Source organism: Panthera pardus, unplaced genomic scaffold (assembly GCF_024362965.1).
Source record: "Panthera pardus isolate Hobbes unplaced genomic scaffold, ASM2436296v1 HiC_scaffold_13, whole genome shotgun sequence".
Classification (NCBI taxonomy): Eukaryota; Metazoa; Chordata; class Mammalia; order Carnivora; family Felidae; genus Panthera; species Panthera pardus.
The window spans coordinates 184,505,818-184,529,208 of record NW_026526688.1 but is presented as its reverse complement, the minus strand read 5'-3'; the positions used below and the strand labels follow the sequence as shown (position 1 = coordinate 184,529,208).

At 36.5% G+C, this 23,391-nt stretch overlaps 1 protein-coding gene across 3 annotated transcripts in view; it reads left to right on the top strand.

Annotated features, from left to right (window-relative positions):
- PI4K2B (phosphatidylinositol 4-kinase type 2 beta) overlaps positions 1-23,391 on the top strand; it is a 32,040-nt gene that overhangs the window by 6,690 nt on the left and 1,959 nt on the right. For 2 of the 3 annotated variants that reach the window (XR_008421820.1, XR_008421821.1), the window contains exons 2-10: positions 2,960-3,096; positions 4,764-4,964; positions 5,547-5,678; positions 7,984-8,137; positions 9,283-9,341; positions 11,214-11,313; positions 14,631-14,764; positions 15,329-15,388; positions 22,889-23,170. Coding sequence is in view for 1 of the 3 variants with exons in the window: in XM_019453579.2 (XP_019309124.2) it covers positions 2,960-3,096; positions 4,764-4,964; positions 5,547-5,678; positions 7,984-8,137; positions 9,283-9,341; positions 11,214-11,313; positions 14,631-14,764; positions 15,329-15,388; positions 22,889-23,062 (1,151 nt within the window). In the remaining 2 variants the exon portion in view is untranslated. The remainder of the gene's footprint in view (positions 1-2,959; positions 3,097-4,763; positions 4,965-5,546; positions 5,679-7,983; positions 8,138-9,282; positions 9,342-11,213; positions 11,314-14,630; positions 14,765-15,328; positions 15,389-22,888; positions 23,171-23,391) is intronic. The other variant, XM_019453579.2, reaches the window with a different exon arrangement.

The following is a 23,391-nucleotide window of genomic DNA, read 5'->3' as shown; positions in this document are numbered from 1 at the left end:
TGTAACTAAAATACTTGGATTATTTATTCATTTAAGTAGGTTAAATATGCCCAATAGTACTTTTTGTAGCATTTTTCTTAGCACATACTTTTAAAAATTAGTAAAAAAAAAAATGTATTTCTGTCTAAATGAAGGCAAATTTTAAAATAAGTAAGTTTATGTTTTGAATTTTCATAATGTTGAATGCATGTAATAGCATTTAAATACCTTCCAAAGTAAAATATGAATAATTTTTGCCTTGTGTACCACTTTAAATGATTAATTGTTCATTCATTTTGCAAGTGTTTATTGATTACCTGTTATGTTCCAAGAACTATAAAAGTTCTGGGTTGGGGCACCTGACTCTTGGTTTCGGCTCAGGTCATGATCTCATGGTTAGTGGGATTGAGCTCCATGTCAGGCTCTGTGCTGACAGTGAGGAGCCTGCTTGGGATTCTCTCCCTTTCTCTCTGCTCCTCCCCTGCTCATGTGTACATGTGCACGCTTGCTCTCTCTCTCTCTCTTAAATAAACTTAAAAAAAATGATTACTCTAGCTTCTCTGTCAAGTATAGAGAAGGCATGGGTGAAAGAGGGAAAGCAGTTAAGAGAGTCTTACAATAATCTAGGTGAGAGTTGATAGTCCCTTGAATCACATGGAAGGAATGGAGATGGTGAGAGGTGATTGGATTCTGGATGTTCGTGTGAGGTAGAACCATGCAAACTACTGATGGATTAGATGTTGGAGGTGAGAGTATAAGATCATGGGTGATTCCAAGGATTTCCATGAGCAACTGGAAGATTTGGAGTTGCCACTAACTGAAATAGGGAAACCTGAGAGGGAAGCAGTCAGGTGGAGTTATAAAGAGAAGAATTGAGTTTTGGGTGGTAAAATTTGAGCTGTCCATTAAACATCCAAGTAGAGATGTTGAATATCGTAGTCTGGAGTTGAAGGTAGAAGTCCAGGCTTGACAAATAAATTTGGGAGTCATCAGTGTTGATAACGAAGAGGAGAGGACCATGAACTGAATCTGGGGCATCCTAAAGGTAAACTGTCACGAGGTAAAAGTGAGCCAACAAAGAGACTGAAAAAGAGGAGCCAATGAAATGGAAAAACCTGGAGAAGGGGCATCCTGGAAGCCATGTGAAGGAGGAAGGAATGATTAACAGGGTCAAATGGTGGCACTGGTCAAGGAAGATAAGTTCTGAGGTTAGATTTAGCAATATGGATGTCACTGTGTACCTCAACAAAAGTTTTATCAATGGAGTGGTTGGGACAGAAACCTAATTGAAATGGGTTCAAGAGAGAATCGAGGAAGAAATGTTGGAGATATTAAATGTAAATAACTATAGAGACCTTCTGCTATACAGGGGACCAAAGAAATGAGGGAATATCTAGGAGTAACGTGGGAGTAAGTAGATTTAGGCTGAGAAAAATTACAGCATGCCTAGTATGGTGATAGAAGTGGTCCAATAAAGAGGGAAATATTGATGCAGGGAAGGATTGCTGAAGAAATGTCCTGGAATCATCAGGAAGAGATAGGGTCTAGGACACAAAGTGGATGAGTTGATCTTCAAGCTTAGTTCGTCTGTAGTAACAGGTGGAAGACAGGATGTTGTGGGCAGATGTGGTGTGGAGTGCTGATGATACTGATTTCTGATTGCATCTGTTAAGGATCGTCTGAGAAAGAGGGAGTGTTGGAAATGTGAAGAGGGGGGAGGTTATGAGAGAGTTGCCCAGAACAGTGGGAGAAACGGTACCAGGAGTTGTCCTAGTTCAGGTTACTAGAACAACATACCATAGACTGAGTGGTTTAAACAACAGACATTTATTTCTCCCAGTCTTGGAGGCTGGAAAGTCTAAGATGAAGTTTCACGATCAGGGCTGGGAAGTCCAAGATGAGTCCAAGATCAAGGCTTTCCTGCTGGCTGGCAGATGACCACCTTCTCATTGTGTCCTCACATGGCAGAGGGCGAGAGAGAGCATGCTCTTGGCACTGATCCTGTTGTGGGGGCCCTACCCTCATGACCTCACCTAAACCTGATTACCTCCCACAGACTCCATCTCCCAGTACAATTCCATGGGGAGTTAGGGCTTGAACATATCTTGGGAGGACACAAAGATTCAGTCCGAAACAGGAACGTAGTGTGCTTCCCAGGTGGCATGAAGGACCCACCTGAGGTTTGTGGGGATGAATTTACATTAAAGTGAGCTCTCAGGCCTTGTGTTTGTGTATGTTTGTATCGTCAAGTTCAGCTATCCAGGCCTAGGTGTACTCTGCAGACAGTTGAGTTTAACCAGTTGAGTTTAATGGGATTTTTCCAGGCGACCATGATAAGGGGAGGGAGGAAAAGAAGAGTGATTATATGATGCCTGCCCGTAATTTAATTAAGCTGGCCAGCGAGGGATGTGAGGACGCAGAGATCAGTAGCAACATGGGAGGTCAGTGCCTCGTGGGTCCTAGTGGGATGGAATAATTTTTGAACTCAGGGTACTAGAGGGAACGAACGAGGAAGATGAAAGGTGCTTGAAATGGAAAGGTGTGGGGAGGTTGCAGGTATTGGTGATGACAGATCTGAGGTGTGACCACAGCTGGAAGGGGAGGTGGAATGGAGAACAGAATCACTGGAAGAGAGGAGGAATTCAGAGCAATCGGAGGTATTAGTATGATTATTTCAACAAATAGGGATTTTGTTTTTCATGCGTCAGTACTTGAACTTTAAAGAGAAGTGGGGTTGGGGGAAAAAAGCGAGGATCCAAGCAGCCCATATGATACTTGACTACATTTTTTCTTAAACCTAGAGAAGGAGCGTCCTGGAAGCCATGTGATGGCTTTTGTTCTTCTGCACCTTAATGTCCTAATGCTAATCACCTAACCCAGTATCACAGGTCCCTATCACAAGCATTCTCATAGCTGGCCTTTCTTCGTCACGTTCTATATCAACATTGATTTTTTAATGCAATAATTGTTGGTTCTTCAGCATTGAATACATTCCTGGATGATCCTGAATTTGCTGATGTTATATTGAAAGCAGAGCAAGCAATAGAATTTGGAGTTTTTCCAGAAAGAATCTCTCAAGGTTCAAGTGGAAGTTACTTTGTGAAGGATCCCAAGAGGGTGAGAATTTCACAGATCTACTGTATATAACAGAAATTTTGGAAAACACGAATTTAAATGTGGAGTCATTATGAGGTTCTGAAGCTGTTTTCCTAATAAATCTGATTGCACCCTCTTTTCAAAAATAAAGGTGGGGGGTTGTTTTGTGTTGAACTAGAGCATTCTGCTATTTAGAAATAGCACTATTCATTTTAAGTCACAGTTTGCTTTCCTACTATTTTAGTACTTGGTTTCAAGCAATTACGGAATGTTCACATTCAGCTATAGATTTGTTGAGTTTAAATTCGTAAGTCCTTACTTTACAGTATCTATATTAGCCAAGCAAAGTAGAAATTTAAACTTTCAAAGGCTTGCCCTAGGAATATTTTTGCCAGCATTATGCCAGAGGAACCTGGGCAGCCTGAAGCTTGAAGGCATTGGAATGTGACATCGTGAAATGAACCAAAGTAGAATTCTAGGGCAGAAAAGAGAAGTTGATATGGGACTTTGTTCCAATTAGTCTAGATTTTCAGAAATCTGTATTATTATCTTTAAAAGCTTCCTGAATGATACATAACCAGCAGTTCTTTCTTCAGGAGTAAAAAAGGTTATGATTTCATCCTAATATTCTTTGCAAAGATCCAAGTTACATTTTAAAACAGTCTTTTTGGGGATTTAAATATATATATATATATATACATATATATATATATATATATACATATATATATATATATATATATGTATATATATATATATATATATAAATAAATGTCAGTCTCTCAGTCTTTCCTCCAAGTTTGATTTAGTAATTTTTTCTTCTTAACTTTTTACTAGTGACTCAGATTTTATTGCATTATAAAGCAATTATATACTTAAAATTATAGTAAGATTTTTATTTCTTGTCTAAGGATAATTCACCCTCTAAATTTAATATGAATATATTTTATCAGACCAGTAATAAAGATTATAGACTTTAGACATCCATGGGCAAATTTTTTTTTAAGAGGAGAAAATTTATTTAAAATTGATTCACAAAAAAATATAACTGGAAAAAGATTAGGGTAGGAGAATCTGACAACATAGATATTCACTATATCCTATCATTACCTTTATATTTTAGAGATGACTTTTTGTCATTGGCTTTATTAGTTCATTTAACAAATGCTTGAATGCCTACCGTGTACCAGGCACTGTTCTGAGTACTTGGGATACAGCCCTAACAAAGTCCTTGCCCTTTAGAATGTACATCTAGTAAGAAAGTAGCTGATAAATAAACACATAATATGGATATTTAATAGATACTATCTGACCTAGAGCAGTAGTTTTCAAACTTTATGAAATCAGCAGAACCCTTTCTTAAGTTGGAAGTCCAGTAATAAAACAAGGGAAGTCAACGTTAATCTAGTTAAGTGGTAGGGGGTCTTAGAGCCCTACTCTCATTTCCCCCTCACCTTTCCTAGTGTTGCTGAGAGCACAGTTTGAAAACTACTAGCCCAAAGGATTACTGATTTTACATTGTTAAATGAGAATGGATATAAAAACACAATGAGAACTAAACCTCTTAATATTTAAGGGTTATGTCCAAATCTGGTGGGAAGAAATAGAAAAAGATTACCAAAATGCATTTTATGGGTTATCATCTCTCTATATTAAAAGTCTCAGAAAATGTCTCCTATTTTATATAGAAAATTATTGGTGTATTTAAACCCAAATCAGAAGAGCCTTATGGCCAACTGAATCCAAAATGGACCAAATATGTTCATAAGGTCTGCTGCCCTTGCTGCTTCGGTAGAGGCTGCCTGCTTCCTAATCAGGGATACCTTTCTGAAGCTGGTGCCTCCCTTGTGGATGAAAAGCTGCATCTGAATATTGTACCTAAAACAAAGGTAAAGGAGAAAATTGGTTTTCATTATGTGCTTCTAATTTATAGTCTACTTCTCTGCGAACACTTTAGTAATATTTCTGATGACAGAACCTGAAGTTGAGCCCTTGTTTTGGTAATTCAGAGACATGAGTAACCGATAAATTGATTCTAGGGGAGATGCTCAAAGTGTCCAAGCAAGTCTCCCTGGCTGCTGATGCCTAGATGATGCTGACGACAAGACAAGAAGAGAAAGAACTAACATTTAGAAGGCAGAAGAATATCGGTGTTCTAGAAATTCTTTCTATTTAGCCTTTATGAATTTTTACTTGAAGACTTCCTCAGAATATCCATTCCTAATTCTACATCTCAGAATGATTACTTCTTTCTTCCACTGGCCAGTTTTAAGCTGCCTCTCTCAAAAATATGTGCCATTTAACTGACTTTGCAAAATCCCTAGACCTTTCTAGTTTAGATTCTCTGCACCATTTAGGATTGGGTTGAACTTCGCTGATTTATAGCTTTAGAGTGTGTTTCATGGTGTATATGAGTAGAAACACTATAATGCAAATTCTCATAACCATTTTTCTAAACTGTGTGTTTCTAGGTGGTTTGGCTTGTCAGTGAGACATTTAACTACAGTGCAATTGACCGTGCAAAATCTAGAGGCAAAAAGTATGCTTTAGAGAAAGTGCCAAAAGTAGGTAGAAAATTCCATCGGATAGGACTCCCCCCTAAGGTAAGTTACTGTGAGAAACTTTATTTGGGGGGACAATTCAGCATGTATTACCTGAGTATTGTGTGCTGTAGGCTGTGGATATGATAATAAAGAAAATAGTTTTTTCATTCTCAAAGAGCTTTCAGTGAACAAGCAATCTCAGTGTGATATGAGAAAGCTGTTAGGATGGTTAAATTCTCAGAGAGGATAGAGGAGAGATGTCTAACCCAGCTTGGAGGACTGGGGATACTGTTTCCAGGAGGAGTTTGCATCTAAGGCTTTATAAAGTAATGGCTAAAAGCACAGACTTAAGTTTCTCTCGCAGCCCCTCTACCAGTTAGCTCTGAGCCCTTGGGCAAGTTGCTTGCTCCTTAAGCCCCAGTTTCTATAAACTGGGATGGGAAAAACTACCTCTTGAGGTTGTGAGATAAAATGAAGAAATTCATGTCAAGTACTTGGTATAGTGCCTGGCACATAGTATAAAGTAAGTGGTAGTAATTCTTGTTTACGGACTACATAATGAATTTTGTTTTTTCTTAACACTTTTAGATAAACCTAAGGATTGGTTAGCAGCTGGCTAAGCAGGAGTGGGAAGGGTTAATGGGAAGGCATTCTAGAAAAACTTCAGGCTTTTATATATATATGTGTGTGTGTGTGTGTGTGTGTGTGTGTGTATATATGTATATACAATTTATATATATTTTTTATTTTTTTATATTTTACATTTTTACATTATATATATGTATGTGTATACATATATGTATACATATATATGTAATATGTATGTGTATGTAATATGTATATGTAATATATGCATGTATATATGTATGTGTGTATATATATGTAAGTGTATATGTATATATATGTAATTTGTATATATATATTTGTATAATATATATAATTTGTATCTTATATATTATAATTATATATAAATATATATAAATAATATAAATAATATAATATATATTATATATTAAATATAAATATATATAAATTATATATATAATTATAATTGTATAATTATTATTATTATATTATATTATTAAATTATTATTATAATTTGTATATATATATATACGTATATATATATGTAATGTGACCTGTGATTTTGTTTTGTGGTTGCTATACCTAGCATATATCTAGATAAAAGAATTTGAGTAGAAATTCATGGTTAACTTAAATTGTTTTTAAAATTATACTCCAAGTAAGGAGGAAGTTTGAAAATTTTTACAAGGCCTGTTATTCCTTGGATATGATAAAATTAAGTGTGACTAAAGAAAGATATTATTTCCATATTTATGACTACTTATTAAGTGCTTTAAAGAAAACCTTTTAGATATATAGTTAAAATTTCAGGCCAACAATAAGAACATAGTGTTAGGATAAGAAATAGATTTTCTTTGTGGTTATTTGTATTTATGAGACCAACCAGGTAACCCATGTGTCCTGTGCCATAAATACATTTAGTAATGTTAATGACAGAAATGCCTTTTAAAACAGACATATCTTCAAGGAAAGGATTTTCTTAAAAACCACTTAAAACCATGTTATGATTGATTGATTAATTCTTTAAAATTTGTGACCAGATCTTTAATCTGCAAAGTTGAAGAATTCATTTAAAAAAATAAGGATAGGGGGCGCCTGGGTGGTGCAGTCGGTTAAGCGTCCGACTTCAGCCAGGTCACGATCTCACGGTCCGTGAGTTCGAGCCCCGCGTCAGGCTCTGGGCTGATGGCTCAGAGTCTGGATCCTGTTTCCAATTCTGTGTCTCCCTCTCTCTCTGTCCCTCCCCCGTTCATGCTCTGTCTCTCTCTGTCCCAAAAATAAATAAACGTTGAAAAAAAAATTAAAAAATAAAAAAAAAAAAGGATATATTCCATATTTTATGTTGTAAAAAAAATCCCAAAGTATTTCTTCAATAAGATAAAAGTATGCATGGTTATTAAATGACCAGGACAGGTGTAATATTTGGCCACTATAATTAAGTTCATTTTAATGAATATTTTTAGAAAACATCAATCTGAGTTGAGATTTTCACCTTGAGGGCACATGTGCATTTTCTTTTTTAGTTATCCTAAAATAGCTTCCATGCTCCTTAAAAGCCTAGGGTTGAGCATTTTTACTTTGCTATGTATTCTTTATGTGGCTGTTTAAAGTTAGTGTATAAAAATAGTTTGATAAATATGGCTTATCCAAATTAGTGTTAACCCTTCTATTTTTCTTATAATGTTTATATAACATTTTATGATGATATTGGTGAGAAATTAAAGAAGTAATTTCTTTGTTCTTGTACTTTCTTTTCTAACTCTAGTTCTTAAAATTATAGATTGGTTCCTTTCAGTTATTTGTTGAAGGTTACAAGGAGGCTGAATATTGGCTTAGGAAATTTGAAGCTGACCCTTTGCCTGAGAATATTAGAAAACAATTTCAGTCACAGTTTGAAAGATTAGTTATTTTGGATTACATCATCAGAAATACAGGTATTGAAGTTCTCTTACTTGTTTACTCAAATCTTGTTAGTTTGCAGATTGTATTCAACTCTTGTTATCCAAATCAAAGACATAAAATTTTGATACAGAAGTCTGGAGGCACTTTTTCTCTACCTGCCTTGGAAAACAGATGTAGTACTGACTCCCTTGGGCAGAGTTAATCTTGTACTGGAGATTCTAACTCATAGCAGTCTCCTGCCTGGGTGGTAGAGGTCAGTTCTTGTCCCTCCTGGGGAATTTCTTAGCAACAGGACAAAGCCAGAAATATTATCTGCATAATAGGAATAATTAAAACTTGATTGTGTAAATTATTTTAGATGCTTATTTTGACTTTAGGTAACTGTTAGCATAGTCTATAAATACATTAAACTTGATTTTCTTCTGTGCTAGAATGGAGCAGTGGTGTAGATCATCTGAAACAGTGGTTCCCAAATGTGGTTCCCTGGACTGGCTGGGTCAGTTTCATGTGGGGACTTGTTACACATGCATCTTTTCAGAAGAGTGCACCCCAGTCCTGCTAAAACAGAAACTCTGCATAGGGGGCCACCAGTCTGTTTTAACATGTCTTCTCGGTAATTCTGAAGCATGCTGAAATTTGAGAACCACTGATTCAAAATATTTGCTCATTTATACTAGTTGCTGAAAAAGCATTACATACTTTTCCAGAGTTGCCTTCTTAATTAATGTGGTCTTAGATTAACGTTAAATTTGATGTAGAGTCATAGAGTACTTCTATACAGACATTAGGTGAGAACCTACCCAGAAATTTGCTTGGTAATAGAGATACATGCTTTTTCTTCCTGGGGGGAAGAGAAGTTATCCTTGATCTTAATAACCTTGATTTAATAGTTCTTGATAATACATACCTCACAGAATGGTTATAAGGATTAAATGAATTAGTGCCTGTTAAGTACTTACAACAATGTCTGACACAGCGTAAACCCTCAAAAAGTGTTAGTTAACATTTGTAAGTATTTTTTGGCTTGTATGTGTTAGGTTGGAGCCTTTAATATGTACACATGTGCCACAGATAACCAGTTAAGGTCTTGAAAATCAAAAGGTGACTAGAATATTTCCTTTGATATTAAGCTATGATATCCATAAAAAATGAAGTAACATTTGTTTTGTTTTGAAAGACAGGGGAAATGACAATTGGTTAATCAAATACGAAAAGCAACAGGGAAAGGAAGTTAAGGTAAGGAAATTTCAAAATTATACACAGAGACACACACAATTTCTATAAAAGATTCCTTAAATTTATGTTTTTCTTCATTTCTTCATTTCCTTCACTTAGATCCTTGGTTTTATCTCCTTTTGCTGTTTTTCTCATCTTTTTTCTTTCCTTCCCTGTTTACACTGCATTTTTTAAATTTCTAAATCTCTGTGCAGCTTTATTTTTTATGTTGTATTAGAGTAGAAGGATGATACCAGCTTGGTACTTTTTTTTAGAATTTGGGAAATTCGTTGTAGAACCACGACCACCAGATTTATTTTGCTTTTATGTAAAAAAGGTTCTGGTATTTTTAGTCGACGTGTTTATATTTTAGTAATTCACTTCTTTCTGAGTCTTATGACTCCATAATGTGGATGAGTCTCAAAATCCTGCTGAGTGAAAGGAGCTACTCACAAAGGGAACACACTGTCTGATTCCATTTATGTGAAAACCTACAAAGTGCAAACTAATCCCTGGTGACAGAAAGCAGACCCTGGTTGCCTGTGGGTGGGGTAGAGGGAGGGAGCGAGAGAGGGACCCACGACAAAGGACACCAGAAAACTTTCGGTGAAGGTTTCACATCCGCGGATGCTTATCAAATTGTACACTAATATGTGAAGTTTATTGTGTGTAAATTATACCTCAATAAAATTGTAAATAGAAGAAAAATAAAAATAAATGGCAGTTACAGCAGAAATAAGTTTAAAATACACACATAAATATATATTTTCGTAATCGTTGCTAAATATATTTTATTGGTGTATCTTGAGCAATTAGATTTTACTGAAAATTTTATTCTTTGCTCTTAAGTATTTTGTGCATTTTCAGTGACGTAAGATATTTGATATAAACTAAAAGAAACAAACCAGACATATATGACACGGACCTTCATGCTAATACTTCTCATTTTAAAATTGTCTTTTTTACCTTTTGTTTTTATCTAGGCCACTTGCTAATAGCAACCGTCTTATCTTTACATAATAAATACTCTTTTTTAAAAATTTTTTAAAGTTTGTTTATTATTGAGAGACAAAGAGAGACAGACCGTGAGCAGGAGAGGGGCAGAGAGAGAGGGAGACACAGAATCCGAAGCAGGCTCCAGGCTCTGAGCTGTCAGCACAGAGCCCGACACGGGGCTCGAACCCATGAACCGCGAGATCATGACCTGAGCCGAAGTCGGACGCTTAACCAACTAAGCCACCCAGGCACCCCCATAATAAATACTCTTTAACATGAAATCCCTCTTGCTGTCAAGAATGTAGAAGTTAGGAATGGCCTACTTTCTGTAATTAATGGTATCTTGAGATTCCTTCTACTGGACCTTTTTATAATTGTTCTTTGAAGAGTTTTATTTAGAAACATTTTGTGTTTGGACTAAATATTTCTGGGGTACCCCAGGAAAGACTAAATTTTTAATGAGGTAGCTTTGTTAAGTTCTCTTAAAAATACCAATATTTTGCAAATGTCATACTTTTAAGCAGTATATCTAGCAGTAAATTATCTGAAACAACATATTTTTAAGTCTTAATAATTCCAAGTCCTCTTCCCCAAAAGGAAAGAAATGAAACCAGTACTATCTGAATTTATAATAGCAAATAAAAAATAGTGATTATGAAATTCTTACTGATTTATACGATGGTTTCTTCCCTTCAAGTGTGGAAATTTGTACTTTCTGACAACTTATTTTTTATTTATAGTAAGACCTTTAATAAAAGGCAACTTATTTTTTATTTTTTAGTTTCTTCAAATAAAAGGTATTTAAACTTCAATAATTTTAAAAAAATTATTTAATACTTGATCTTTTAGAAATATTCATATACTTTTTTTATCAGCAGCCATTTTTTTCTTCTTTAGGAAACGAAATGGATTGATGATAAAGAATCACTTATTAAAATAGCTGCAATTGATAATGGTCTGGCATTTCCTTTTAAGCATCCTGATGAGTGGAGAGCATGTAAGTGTTTAGAACCATCTATACATTCTATAATCACCCTTTTCCAGAATGGGAAGGGAACAAAACTTATGGATATCAAAAAAAGGAAAAGGAAAACTGGGTGAAGAATAATCATTCACTAAGGCTCTGTTCTAGATGTTGGGGATGCAAAGATACATTCTACACGGGCCTTGCCATGTTTGTTTGCTTATTTTTGAGGGACTGTGTCTGGTTTTGGTTTTTTGGCTTGTGTTAGCCTTGTAGAATAAGTTTTTAAATGTATGTAACATGAGAATCATCTATTTTAATATATGGATAGAACTTAACTTTAATGTTTTGGGTAGTATTCACTTACGAAACAGTTTAGGCCTACCTCTCCCCTTTTCAGTGAGTAGTGCTTTAACTGCCTTACCAGTCTCCTCTGTGGTTGAGGCTCTGGTTTGCTACATCTTCTTGAGCTAGTTTTATTTTGTTTAAAATTGTTCGTGACATCTTGAGATCTGGATTAATGGGTACAAAGTTTTTTTATAGAATTATAATTGGGGCACCTGGGTGGCTCAGTCAGTTGAGCATCTGACTTCAGCTCAGGTCATGATCTCACGGTTCGTGAATTCAAACCCCACATTGGGCTCACTGCTTTCAGCACAGAGCCCACTTTGGATCCTCTGTCCCCGCCTCTCTTTCTGCCCCTTATCTGCTCATGTGCTCTCTGTCTCGAAAATAAAAAATAAACATTAAAAAAAAAATTTAAAAAAAAAAGAACTTCCTGAGTTACAAACTCACAAACCATGAGATCATGACCTGAACCGAAGTTGGACATTTAAATGACTGAGGCACCCAGACGCCCCTTAAAAAACCTTTTTTTAATAAAAATTAATGAATAAGTAAATAAAATTTCTGTGTCAGTTGATTAAAAAAAAACCTGCTTATTGCTTTGTGACCTATGACTGGCTGCATAAATTCTGCTGATTGAAATTTGTTAGTAATTCCTTTGTAATCTGGTTGATGGCCAGTTAAAAGGTACTTGAAAAGAACGTGTCTGGACACAAAGTTCTGCATCTGTCTATTAATTAAAGCTTGTAGTTGTTAGTCAAATCATATTATTTTTTTGACCACTTGATCTGTTAATTTTTGAGAGTTGAAGTTGACCAAGATTGTGATTTTGGCAATTTCTTCTTGCATTTCTGTACATTTTTTGCTGTGTAGTTGACATACATAAAGGCCCAGCATTTTATATTGTTGGTGGCTTGTTCTTTTATTAGTGTGAAATACATCTCACTTTATCCCTCTCAATGTTTTTTTTTTTTTTACTTTTTTTTATTTTATCTGTTGTAACATTGCTACACCTCATTTCTTTTTATTAACATTTACCTGGTGTTATTCTATACTTTTATTTTTTACTTCCATCATTTTGTTGTAAGCATAAGACTTATGCCCAACACTTAACTGGATATTTTTTTACCCAGTCTGAGATTCTTTTAAAAGGTACATTTAACTCTAGTTCAAGTCTCAATAAATAATGTGTTTGTACTTTTCCTGCCATCTTACTTTTTTCTATTGACCATGAATTCCAATTTATTTTTCCTTTCCTATCTTTTGTTGAATTGGCTTGAGATGTCTTTGTTTCATTGTTTTTTCCCTCTAATAGTTTGGAATTTATATGCAAATTGTATTTTAAAAGTGTTAAGTTAAGGGCTCCTACAATACATCTGGGAAATTTTACCAAATATGCAGTTGAGGATTAGAGATCTGGAACTTGAAAGAGGAGTTGATATTGAAGATACAGTTTTTAAACTGTCACCGTGGTAGTGGAAGCCATGGTGGTGTTTATTACCTCTGGGAATTCAAGGAGAACAAATACCACCACTAGGACAATGTGAGGTACACAAATACTCAGTGAATGTCTCATGAATGTTTAGCAAGTAAATGAAGGAGAGAAAGGGGGGAATGGTGGCATTGAAGGCAAGAGGAAAAGCCAGCAAACAAAAGAAGTGGCTTAAAGGATAGAAAGTACAGTCTGGGAGAGTAGTATCTCCAAAGCCACACAGGAGAGAATTTCACAAAGGGAGATGATAGAAGACTGCTACTTTCTACAGAGACATTAAGTAGCATGAGGACTGCAAGTGTGCCTTTGGAGAGACTCTTATGAGATGGCTGGTGGTCTCAGGGGAGAGCGTTTGAATGCTGATAATAGAAGTTGAGGGATAGGGATCAGAAGTAAAGGCAGGCATGGAATAAGAGCTTTTATGTGATTGGTCAGGGAAAAGTAAAAAGGAAATTAGATATAGCTGCAGGGAGATGTGGGCCAGAGGAAGGGCTTTCTTTGGAATGGACTGTGTACTTCCCACAGTGGACAGGGAGATAATAAAAGAGAAGTCAGAAGGAATGACTCTAGCTGTAGGAGGTTCTCATTGGATGTGCCCACAGTAGCTCCGTGGGTGATCATCTTGTCAGAAGCCTTACATATACTTTCTTGCAGGAATTGGAATATGCACCCTCTCCAGAAGATTCTACGACTTTACGAATCTTTCTCATCCTAGTACTGTGTAGATTTAACAGTCTTCTTAGGAGAGAACTAGAATTAGCCTGAAGTCATGGATCTTTGATCCCTTAGAGACATTTGCCTATTCACCTACTAATGATTTAAAAGTTTGGAACATTCACAGGTGGCTCAGTCGGTTAAGCCTCCAGCTCTTGATTTCGGCTCAGATCGTGATCTTACAGTTCATGAGTTCAAGCCCTGCATCAGGCTCTGCGCTGACAGCATGGATCCTGGTTGGGATTCTTCTCTCTCTCTGCCCCTCCCCTGCTTGCAATCTCTCTCTCTCTCTCTCTCTCTCTCTCTCTCTCTCTCTCTCTCTCTCTCTCTCTCTCAAAATAAATAAGTAAATAACACTTAAAAATTTTTTTTAGATAAGACTTTGAAACATCATATATTTCCACACATGTGCATGTGTGCACATACACATGTGTGCGCGCACACACACACACACACACACTCGTGAGTGGTCAATTCCTGATAATTTGTAACTGGGAGGAGGGCAGGGAAATCTTAGCCATGGTATTTGATCTGGTGTATGTGAACAAATTATAGGTGTCCCTTAATTTCCAAGTTTAGAGACCAGGGATTCAGATGTATTTTTTGATATAGGGCTGTCTGAGAGAGACCGATTATCAAAATTCTTACCTTTTACTATTTAAAACTCAGGAACCTGACTAGTTCTAAATAATAGTTTACTGTGCTTTACCATCTGAATTCACCATCCAAACTTGGAATCAGGATGATTATTCTCTGATAACTTCTTCCTCTCTCTCTCTCTCTCTCCTTTTTCTTTCAGATCCATTTCACTGGGCTTGGCTTCCTCAAGCAAAAGTTCCTTTTTCTGAAGAAATAAGAAACTTGATTCTGCCATATATTTCTGACATGAACTTTGTGCAAGATTTATGTGAAGATCTTCATGAACTTTTTAAGGTAAATAAATTTTTCGTTTTAATTCTTGCGGAAAACGAAATAAATCTCAAACGAGATTTTCTTAATAGAGCTAATTTGCAGTTTACTGCTTCTGGTGTAGAGCCTGACTTAAAAAGGAATTAACAGCTTTACTTTACAGGAGCATAAATTTGTGAAGTTACACTGGTTATGAGTGTTCTTTGAAGTAAGACTCTATTAAAATCTGACAAGTTGTTTTCTTCAAAAGTTGAATTTTTACAAAAGTACTCCATAAATTGTAATACGTATTTGGTGAGCTGCTGTAGTTTAGTTCTCTCAAAAACACCTAAACCCATTGGCTGGAAGGTCATTTTAAATCCTTTTGGGACCAGGTGGATTATAAATAAACTATTCTTGTCATTCTAGAGACATACAAAAATACTTCAAGTAAAAATACTCTTTACATGTTATTTTATCTATTAGGAAAGCTCTGGAATGGCCTTATGTGCTAAGTTGAAGAGTTCCTTTGTTTTTAAATATTTGTTTCAAATTTCTTGATTTTTGGAATTATAATAATGTAGGTTTTTTTCCTCCTTTCCCATAAAGACTGACAGAAGATTTAACAAAGCTACTTTTGAAAGTCAGATGTCTGTTATGAGGGGTCAGGTAAGTTACCTTTTTATGACCTTGTTCATTAAGAAGACAGGTTCTCTTTGAAACAGTAGTAGTTAACCCTTCTCTCCATTGTGACCCAAAGATGCAATTCTTTTATGCTGAACCAAAATAGCTCGTATGATTAAAAATGAAGTTGATTTCAATAGCATCTTTCCTGTCTTGCTCTAAATTAGGCATTTTTGACCTTGTTGTATATTGTTTAGTTAACCAGTTTCACTCTCCTGTGAATTCTTTGTCTTCATTTTGATAACTGTTTTCCTGAGTGTTATTGTATTTTTCCTCCTCAAGTCCACTTGCTTGGATGTTTCAGTGCCGAGTTCTGTTGCCTTTTGATTATTTCTCTCACAGAATGTGTTTGGCCTTTGCTGGCGCAGTCAGTAAATCGCCATATCACCAAAGTTGAACACTGAGTGAGGCAAAAAAGTACTAATAGTAACTCAGTCTTGTCACTCCGTCTTTCTTTAATTAGAGGTACAAGGCGTTAGGTCTGCTGGTGTGGGTGTGCAGGCTGGCTGGTCTACGGATAATGTCTAGTTCTTCCACTCTATTGATAGTACTTAGATTCCGGAAGGAAAACTTGAAATGAAACTAAATTATTGTGAATAATTTTATAGTGTTAAGTATAATGAACAGATAAGTTACTGTAAACATTGTCTTTTAGTGACTTACTAATTAACTTTTTCTTCCTAAAATACACGTTTAATTTCAGGTAACTATTTGCTGCATACCTGTGGCAAAAAAGACCAGTCTAGTTTTTGTACTGAGGATTACATTATATAACTTTAACAAATAGATATGATTAAGTTAAATAACCATTCATACACCAAATATTTATTGACAGAACTAGTACCAGAAAGTGATTGAAATAGAACTGTGAGCAAGACCCAGTTCCTCCTGTCATGGAACATTTGCTGTGATGAGGAGGCCAGGGTCAGGGAAAAGGATGGATTATTCGCTCGTACACCTCTCTGTGCTCTCTGTTATCTGCATTTATGCAGTGCTTTGCTGGAGTCATAAGTTTTAAATAGTAAGTGAAGTGGCTGGAGAAGAAGGCTAGAGCCAGATCTTGGAAGCCTTAAGTGCCAGAATATAGATTCCACGTGGAAGGGATCGGAGCAGTGAGAGATTACCATTCGAAAGGGTTGTGATAAAACTAATTTCGGGGGGAAAAAAATACACAAAAAAACTAATTTCCAGAGAGGAGACCTTCTTTTGTGAATACCTGAATTAGGCTAAATTCTGTTTGTATGTGCATTTTGGGGTGGAATTTATACCTCAACCAGAAGTGTCTCTAACCCAGCAAAGATTAAGAACCACTAGGGAAGGTGAGGCTGGACAGTCAGGTGTAGATTTGCTCAGCAGGTGAGGAGGCCAGAGCCAGGGGGCCTTGCAGGGAGCCGAGTTAGGTGACTCAGGCAGGCATGAAGGGCTTAGGTAGGTGGCCCATGATTATAATTATGTTGAAGAGTGTCACCATCCCAAACTATAGTTAAGCTACATTTTCTGGCATAGATAATTATGCCCTAAGATGACCATTTTGCTTAAAACAAAGTGATGTATAAATATTCTCCATCTTCTGGAATTCTCTTATCCGTAAAGATTTATCTTGGGAATTTTTTTTAATTTATTTATTTTGAGAGAGAGCAAGCAGGAGCGGGAAGGAGCAGAGAGATGGGGGGGGGGGGGGGGAGGGTAGAGAGAGAATTCCAAGCAGGTGCCATGCTCCTTGATGAGCTGGATGTGGGGCTTGATCGTGAGATCATGACTTGAGCCAAAATCAAGAGTCAGACGCTTAACCAACCGAGCCACTCAGGCACCCCTCTCAGGAATTTTGTTTTTCAGGGAAAAGCTCTAAATAATTGTATAAGCTTTTGTTGTAAATTAAAGTTAGTACATGAGGAATTTAAATACAAATTTTATTTTATTTATTTATTTTTTTTTTTAATTTTTTTTAACGTTTATTTATTTTTGAGACAGAGAGAGACAGAGCATGAACGGGGGAGGGTCAGAGAGAGGGAGACACAGAATCTGAAACAGGCTCCAGGCTCTGAGCTGTCAGCACAGAGCCCAACGTGGGGCTCAAACTCACAGACCGCGAGATCATGACCTGAGCCGAAGTCGGCCGCTCAACCGACTGAGCCACCCAGGCGCCCCTTAAATACAAATTTTAAAATGCTTGTCTGAAAAGATAGGGGACATTCCAGTTCTGAGATCTGTCACAAAGATATACCAGAGGCTGTCTGCTCTTTTAGGTTTATTTGTTCATACCCTGTCTCATTCACAAAGGAGTTAAGGTATTCTACAAATGCATGTAATAAAATTTAAAAATGACAAGATCAAGTTCTGGAGAAAAAAAATAAAATGATGCCTTGGTTATATGTTTTAATTTGATTTTTTTTAATTGTTTTTAAGTTTATTTATTTTAGAGAGAGCGAGAGTGAGCAGGGGAGAGGCAGAGGTGGGGACGGATAGAGGATCTGAAGCGGGCTCTGTGCTGACAGTAGAGAGCCCTATGTGGGGCTCAAACTCATAAACCGTGAGATCATGACCTGACCTGAAATCAGATGCTTAACCAGCTCAGCCACCCAGGTTCCCCATTTTTGTTTAGTTTGGTTTTGGTTGGTTTTTGTCTTTCTGATAGCCAGAAAGAATAAGGTACCCTGACCATGCATGATTATGTAGCTTTCTGGTTTTAACTGTTTTTTTAAAAAAGCTGATCTGAAAAATCAGGTTTTATTTTATGTTCTAAAGTAAATCAGTGCTTTGAAACAGAAGTTTAACAAACAAAAACAAATAACAGTAACCTATATTCTGAGCAACAAAATCATTTTTCAGCCAGTTCCTTAACTAAGTCAAAATACTTGTTATTTCTACTGTTTATAATTTTCCTTAAATCCCTCTGCCCTCCAGTTTTGCCAGTTAACTCCAGACTTGTGCTTTGGTACAGCCAAGTCTTTTGCCCTAGTTTACAGTAAGTTTTTAGTCTTACACACATTATCAGTGATGTATTCTAATTCTTCTCAGAAAGATTTGGACTGGAACTAAGAGCTAGTATGAAGTCATTTTTTTAAAAACAGTCTGGAACTAGTAATGTTTATTAAAGTTAAAGATTTCGAATGTTACGTTAAATAGCAGTAGGTCATGATCAGGTTCAATAAGATTGTTCATTTTATTTTATTTTTTATGTTTCAAGTTTTTGTCTAAATTCTAACTAGTTAACATACAGTGTAATATTAGTTTCAAGAGTAGAATTTAGCGATTCATCACTTACGTATGATACCCGGTGCTCATCACAAGTGCCCTCCTTGATGCCCATCACCCATCTAGCCCATCCCCTCACCCACTTCCCCTCCAGCAACCCTTGGTTTGTTCTATAGTTAAGAGTCTAAGGCCGTTCATTTTGTGTTCTGCCTATGCCTGTTGGGAACACTGGACCTCAGAAAATACTTACTTACGTGAAATAATTTTACACGTGGTCTGAGAAAGTGGCAGAAATAATAAATAAAGCCGTCTTATGAATACACAGTGAACTTCTATTCAGTGACTTATAAACCGGAAGCTCATTTGCAGATTCAGTAACAATTGATGTTAAAGACAATGAAAGTAACACTTCAGTACCCCCTGAGTACTTTACCCTTTACTAGATACTTTGATGTTTGGTGTCATTTATTCTTATAGCAGCTCTACATAGTTATCTGCATTTTACGTGGAGGAACCTTGGCTCAAGAGGGTTAAGATGTTGAATCTATGAAATAAGGGGGTCTCAGTCTGCATTTAGGCATTGCCTCTGCCTGAGACCCTTATCATCACTTCTCTGCATTTAATGATCTTCTAAATGGTATCCTGGCCTCTTTTCCTGTCTTTCACATTCAACCGGAACCATGTCTCTGAAAGCAAATCTGACCATGTCTCCTGTGACTTACAGCTTCCATGATTTGTCACTGTGTACAGGCTCCAGTGCCAGTCAACAAGACCTTTGGTAGTCTGCCTCTGTCCTGTACACCTGCCCTGGCACTTGTCACTCATGGCTTCCTCTAAGCCTGGTCACTCTTAACTCTTACTCCCTCCCATTTCTCGTCTCCCAGTGGTGCCCTTGTGTGTGTTGTTGCCACTCCTCAGGTGCCTTTTCCTGTTCATCTGGAGGACAGTTTTCCTTCAAGCTCCAGTTCTGTCTTTCTAGACTCTTCCTGCCACTCAGAGTTCCGTTTTCTGCAGCACTCCCTGGAAATACACATACTGATGTCCATTTTACTCAAAAATTTGATGTGAAAACAATATATTGGGAATATTACTATTAGAAAATAGCTTAAAATCAACCATAAAGCGATTATGGGTGGTTTTAGATAGTACAGTAATTCTTATACCCACTAACATTTGAGGACCAGTGAAATAGGCTAAAGGAGAGCAAAGTCTATATGCAGAAGTCTGAGAGTTTATACCATCCGCCCTCGGCCTAACCGTCACATCACTACCGAGTTCTCAAACGCGGCATAGATGGAGACTTCTGAAGTGTTTCTTCTTTGCCTACAATGCTTAACCTCTTTCTAAAAATAGTCTTCTCTAATTTAAACATACAATAATTGGGGCACCTGGGTGGCTCAGTCAGTTAAGCATCTGACTTCGGCTCAGGTCATGATCTCATGGTCCGTGGGTTCGAGCCCCGCGTCGGACTCTGTTCTGACAGCTCAGAGCCTGGAGTCTGCTACAGATTCTGCCCCTCCTTCTCTCTCTGCCCCTCCTCCACTCGTGCGCGCACGCGTGCTCTCTCTCTCTCTCTCAAAAGTAAATAAACATTAAAAAATTTTTAAACATACAATAATAGATTTGTTTATCCCTTGAGAAATGAAAAAATGGGTGATATGTAGTGGAGGGGGTTCAGATTTTAAGTCAGGGTCTAGGTCCACTGTTGTTAAAGTGTTTATCAATTTTTATTCCAGTTATTTGTTCATATGGCTTTTTGTTTCTAGAAAGTGTGTAATTTAGAGGGCTCTCATGAGTTTTTTCCTCCTATTCAGTCTTCTCTCCTCCCCAACATAGTGCATGCTCAGTAGATGTTTCTTTAGTAAATAAATGCAAGATTATCAAGTGTCTTAACAATTTTCAAAGAAACATTAATATTTAGGATAGTTCTTAGGCTTGAATAATATTTGCTATTATATATTTGAAAATTGTTAATCTTGTAGAATGACTCTCATTTTGTTTATACCATTCTGTTTTCTAGATTCTCTACAACAATCATGTCTTTATTTTTTAACTGTTTTTTAATGTTTATTTATTTTTGAGAGAGAGAGAGAGAGACAGAGACAGAGCATGAGGGGGGAGGAGCAGAGAGAGAGGGAGACACAGAATCCGAAGCAGGCTCCAGGCTCTGAGCTGTCAGCACCAAGCCTGACGCAGGGCTCGAACTCAAACCGTGAGATCATGACGTGAGCGGAAGTTGGATGCTTAACCAACTGAGTCACCCAGGCGCCCCAACAACCATGTCTTTAGAGTCAGGAAAATATTAGGTGTTACTTAAATTTGTGTTTAGACTAACAATTTTAGAATAGAATTTTTAAAACCAGAAGAGGAAACTAACCAGAACGTTTCATTCCTTAGCCATGCTGGTGCCCACATTTATTTTTGTGATAAGAACAATGTTTATAAATGTGAATTTCATAAATTCTTTGTGTCTTGTTATCCAGCCTGGAAATTTTAAGGGAAGAACTTAAAAGGGAATCTAAAACATAAATACATTGAGTAGCTACTATAGCTAGTAAAGATTTATTTCCCTGAGGTATTAAATACTTCAGATTTTCCAGGATCTAAAGCATCCAGTTTATACTGTTCAAAGTAATGTGAATTTTATTTATTAGTATGGCTTTATGTTGAAACCTTTATGCTTATCACTATTAAATAATCTTTATAAGAACCACTAAAATGCACACTATCTGTATATTATTAGATATTTTCAAATACTTGAAGAAGACATCTTTATTTCTAAAGTACATAACAAAGGGTTTTTTTTTTTTTTTACCTGATATGCAGGGGGAAAAAAGAAACTGAATTATTATCTGAACAGAGTAGAATAGGCTGTAAGCTATGTGTTGAGTTTCACACCCTTATTTATGTGCTCAAGTAGCAATTCTAAGAGTATGTTTAAACATGTAATGTAATATATTTTACTCTTTCCAGTTTTATTTTTTCTATTTAAGAGTGAACTCTTAAATGAAACTTTATTTTAAATGGGTACCTTCCCAAATTCTCTAACCCAGTGCCTGTGTCATGCTTTCCCATGGCACTTGTACCCTGTGATACATGTTGTAATTTACTTATTCATGCTTATTGACTCCTCCCCCTGCTAAAATGTGAGTTCTGTGAAAATGGGGGTTTTGTTTTGTTTTTTTCTACTGTTATAGCCCCAGCACTTAGAACAGAGCCTAGCACGTAGTAGGCATGCAACAAACTTTTTTGTTGAATAAGTGGATAATGTTTTTTTTTTTTTTAATTTTTATTTAAATTCCAGTAAGCATATAGTGTAATGTTAGTGTCAGGTGTACAATTTAGTGACTCAACACTTAGGTACAACACCCAGTGCTCATCACAATAAATGCATCCTTAATCCCCATCTCCTATTTCAACCATCCCTCTGCCCGCCTCCCTTCTGGTAACCATCAGTTTGTTCTCTGTGGTTAAGAGCCTGTTGCTTGGTTTGCCTCTCTCTTTTTCCCCTGTGATCGTTTGTTTTGTTTCTTAAATTCCACATATGAGTGCAATCGTACGGTATTTGTCTTTCTCTGACTGACTTATTTTGCTTAGCATAACACTCTTTAGTCCGTCCACCTCGCTGCAAATGGCTAGATTTCATTCTTTCTTATGGCCGAGTGACATTCCATTGTATATATGTGCTACATCTTCCTCATCCATTCATCAGTCGATGGACACTTGAGCTCCTTCCAAACACTGTTGGTGGGAATGCAAACTGGTGCGGCCACTCTGGAGAACAGGATGGAGGTGCTGCAGAAAGTTAAAAATAGAACTACCGTACGATTCGGCCATTGCACTGCAATCAGCAAATGCAAAAATACTGATTCAAAGGGGGATACACGTATCCTGATGTTTACAGCAGCATTGTCTCCAATAGCCAAATTATGGAAAAAGCAGACTCTTTAGACCAGAATCTGTCTAGCTTCTAAGTCAAATGGAGTATGTGGAACCATTCACTTTATTCAGTCTTCTGATTGCTTCTGGACATCAGTGCATTCTAGAATATTTTAAAGTTATTAATTGGCAAAAGTTATTTAATGCTAATTTTGTACACTCGTGTGTGTCTATTTTTGTGTCTGTATAGTATGTATTTATAGCAGTTACTCCTTGTCATCTCTGTTGGGCAGAAGTGGATGACATAAAGATTGTAGTTATGAATAAATGGTTAAAATAGCCATTATTCAGTGAACCGAATGAAGGTTTTTATCTTATTTGAACTGGTGAAAATCTCTCTTTTTTCCACAGATCTTAAATCTTACTCAGGCATTGAAAGATGGGAAGAGTCCTGTCCAGTTGGTACAAATGCCTTGTGTGATTGTGGAACGCAGTCAAGGTAGAAATCAGGGCCGCATTGTCCACCTCAGCAGTTCATTCACCCAGACCGTCCACTGCAGGAAGCCCTTTTTCTCTTCCTGGTAGCAGATGTAAGCGTAAGAGAAAAAAACATGTGGCATTATTATGTTGTTAGAACATTACTGCAGGGCGAATCTGCTGTTAAGATCTCCAGTTGCCAAAGCCTCAAATAATGTAAGTCTTTAAAAGGTTATCTTTTGAATGTAATCAGAAGTTTACAGTTTTTTTGTCCAAATATTAAATTTCTGTTTCAGGGAAGAAGTGGTATATCTCCTAAATTGTATTTTTGTAGAAAAATTGTATTTTATGTTGTTTTGTTAGTTTAAAAGGTAATTTCATGGTTTACACATTCTGAAATGACTGTAATTACTTTAGAATTCCAAGTAGAAACATAA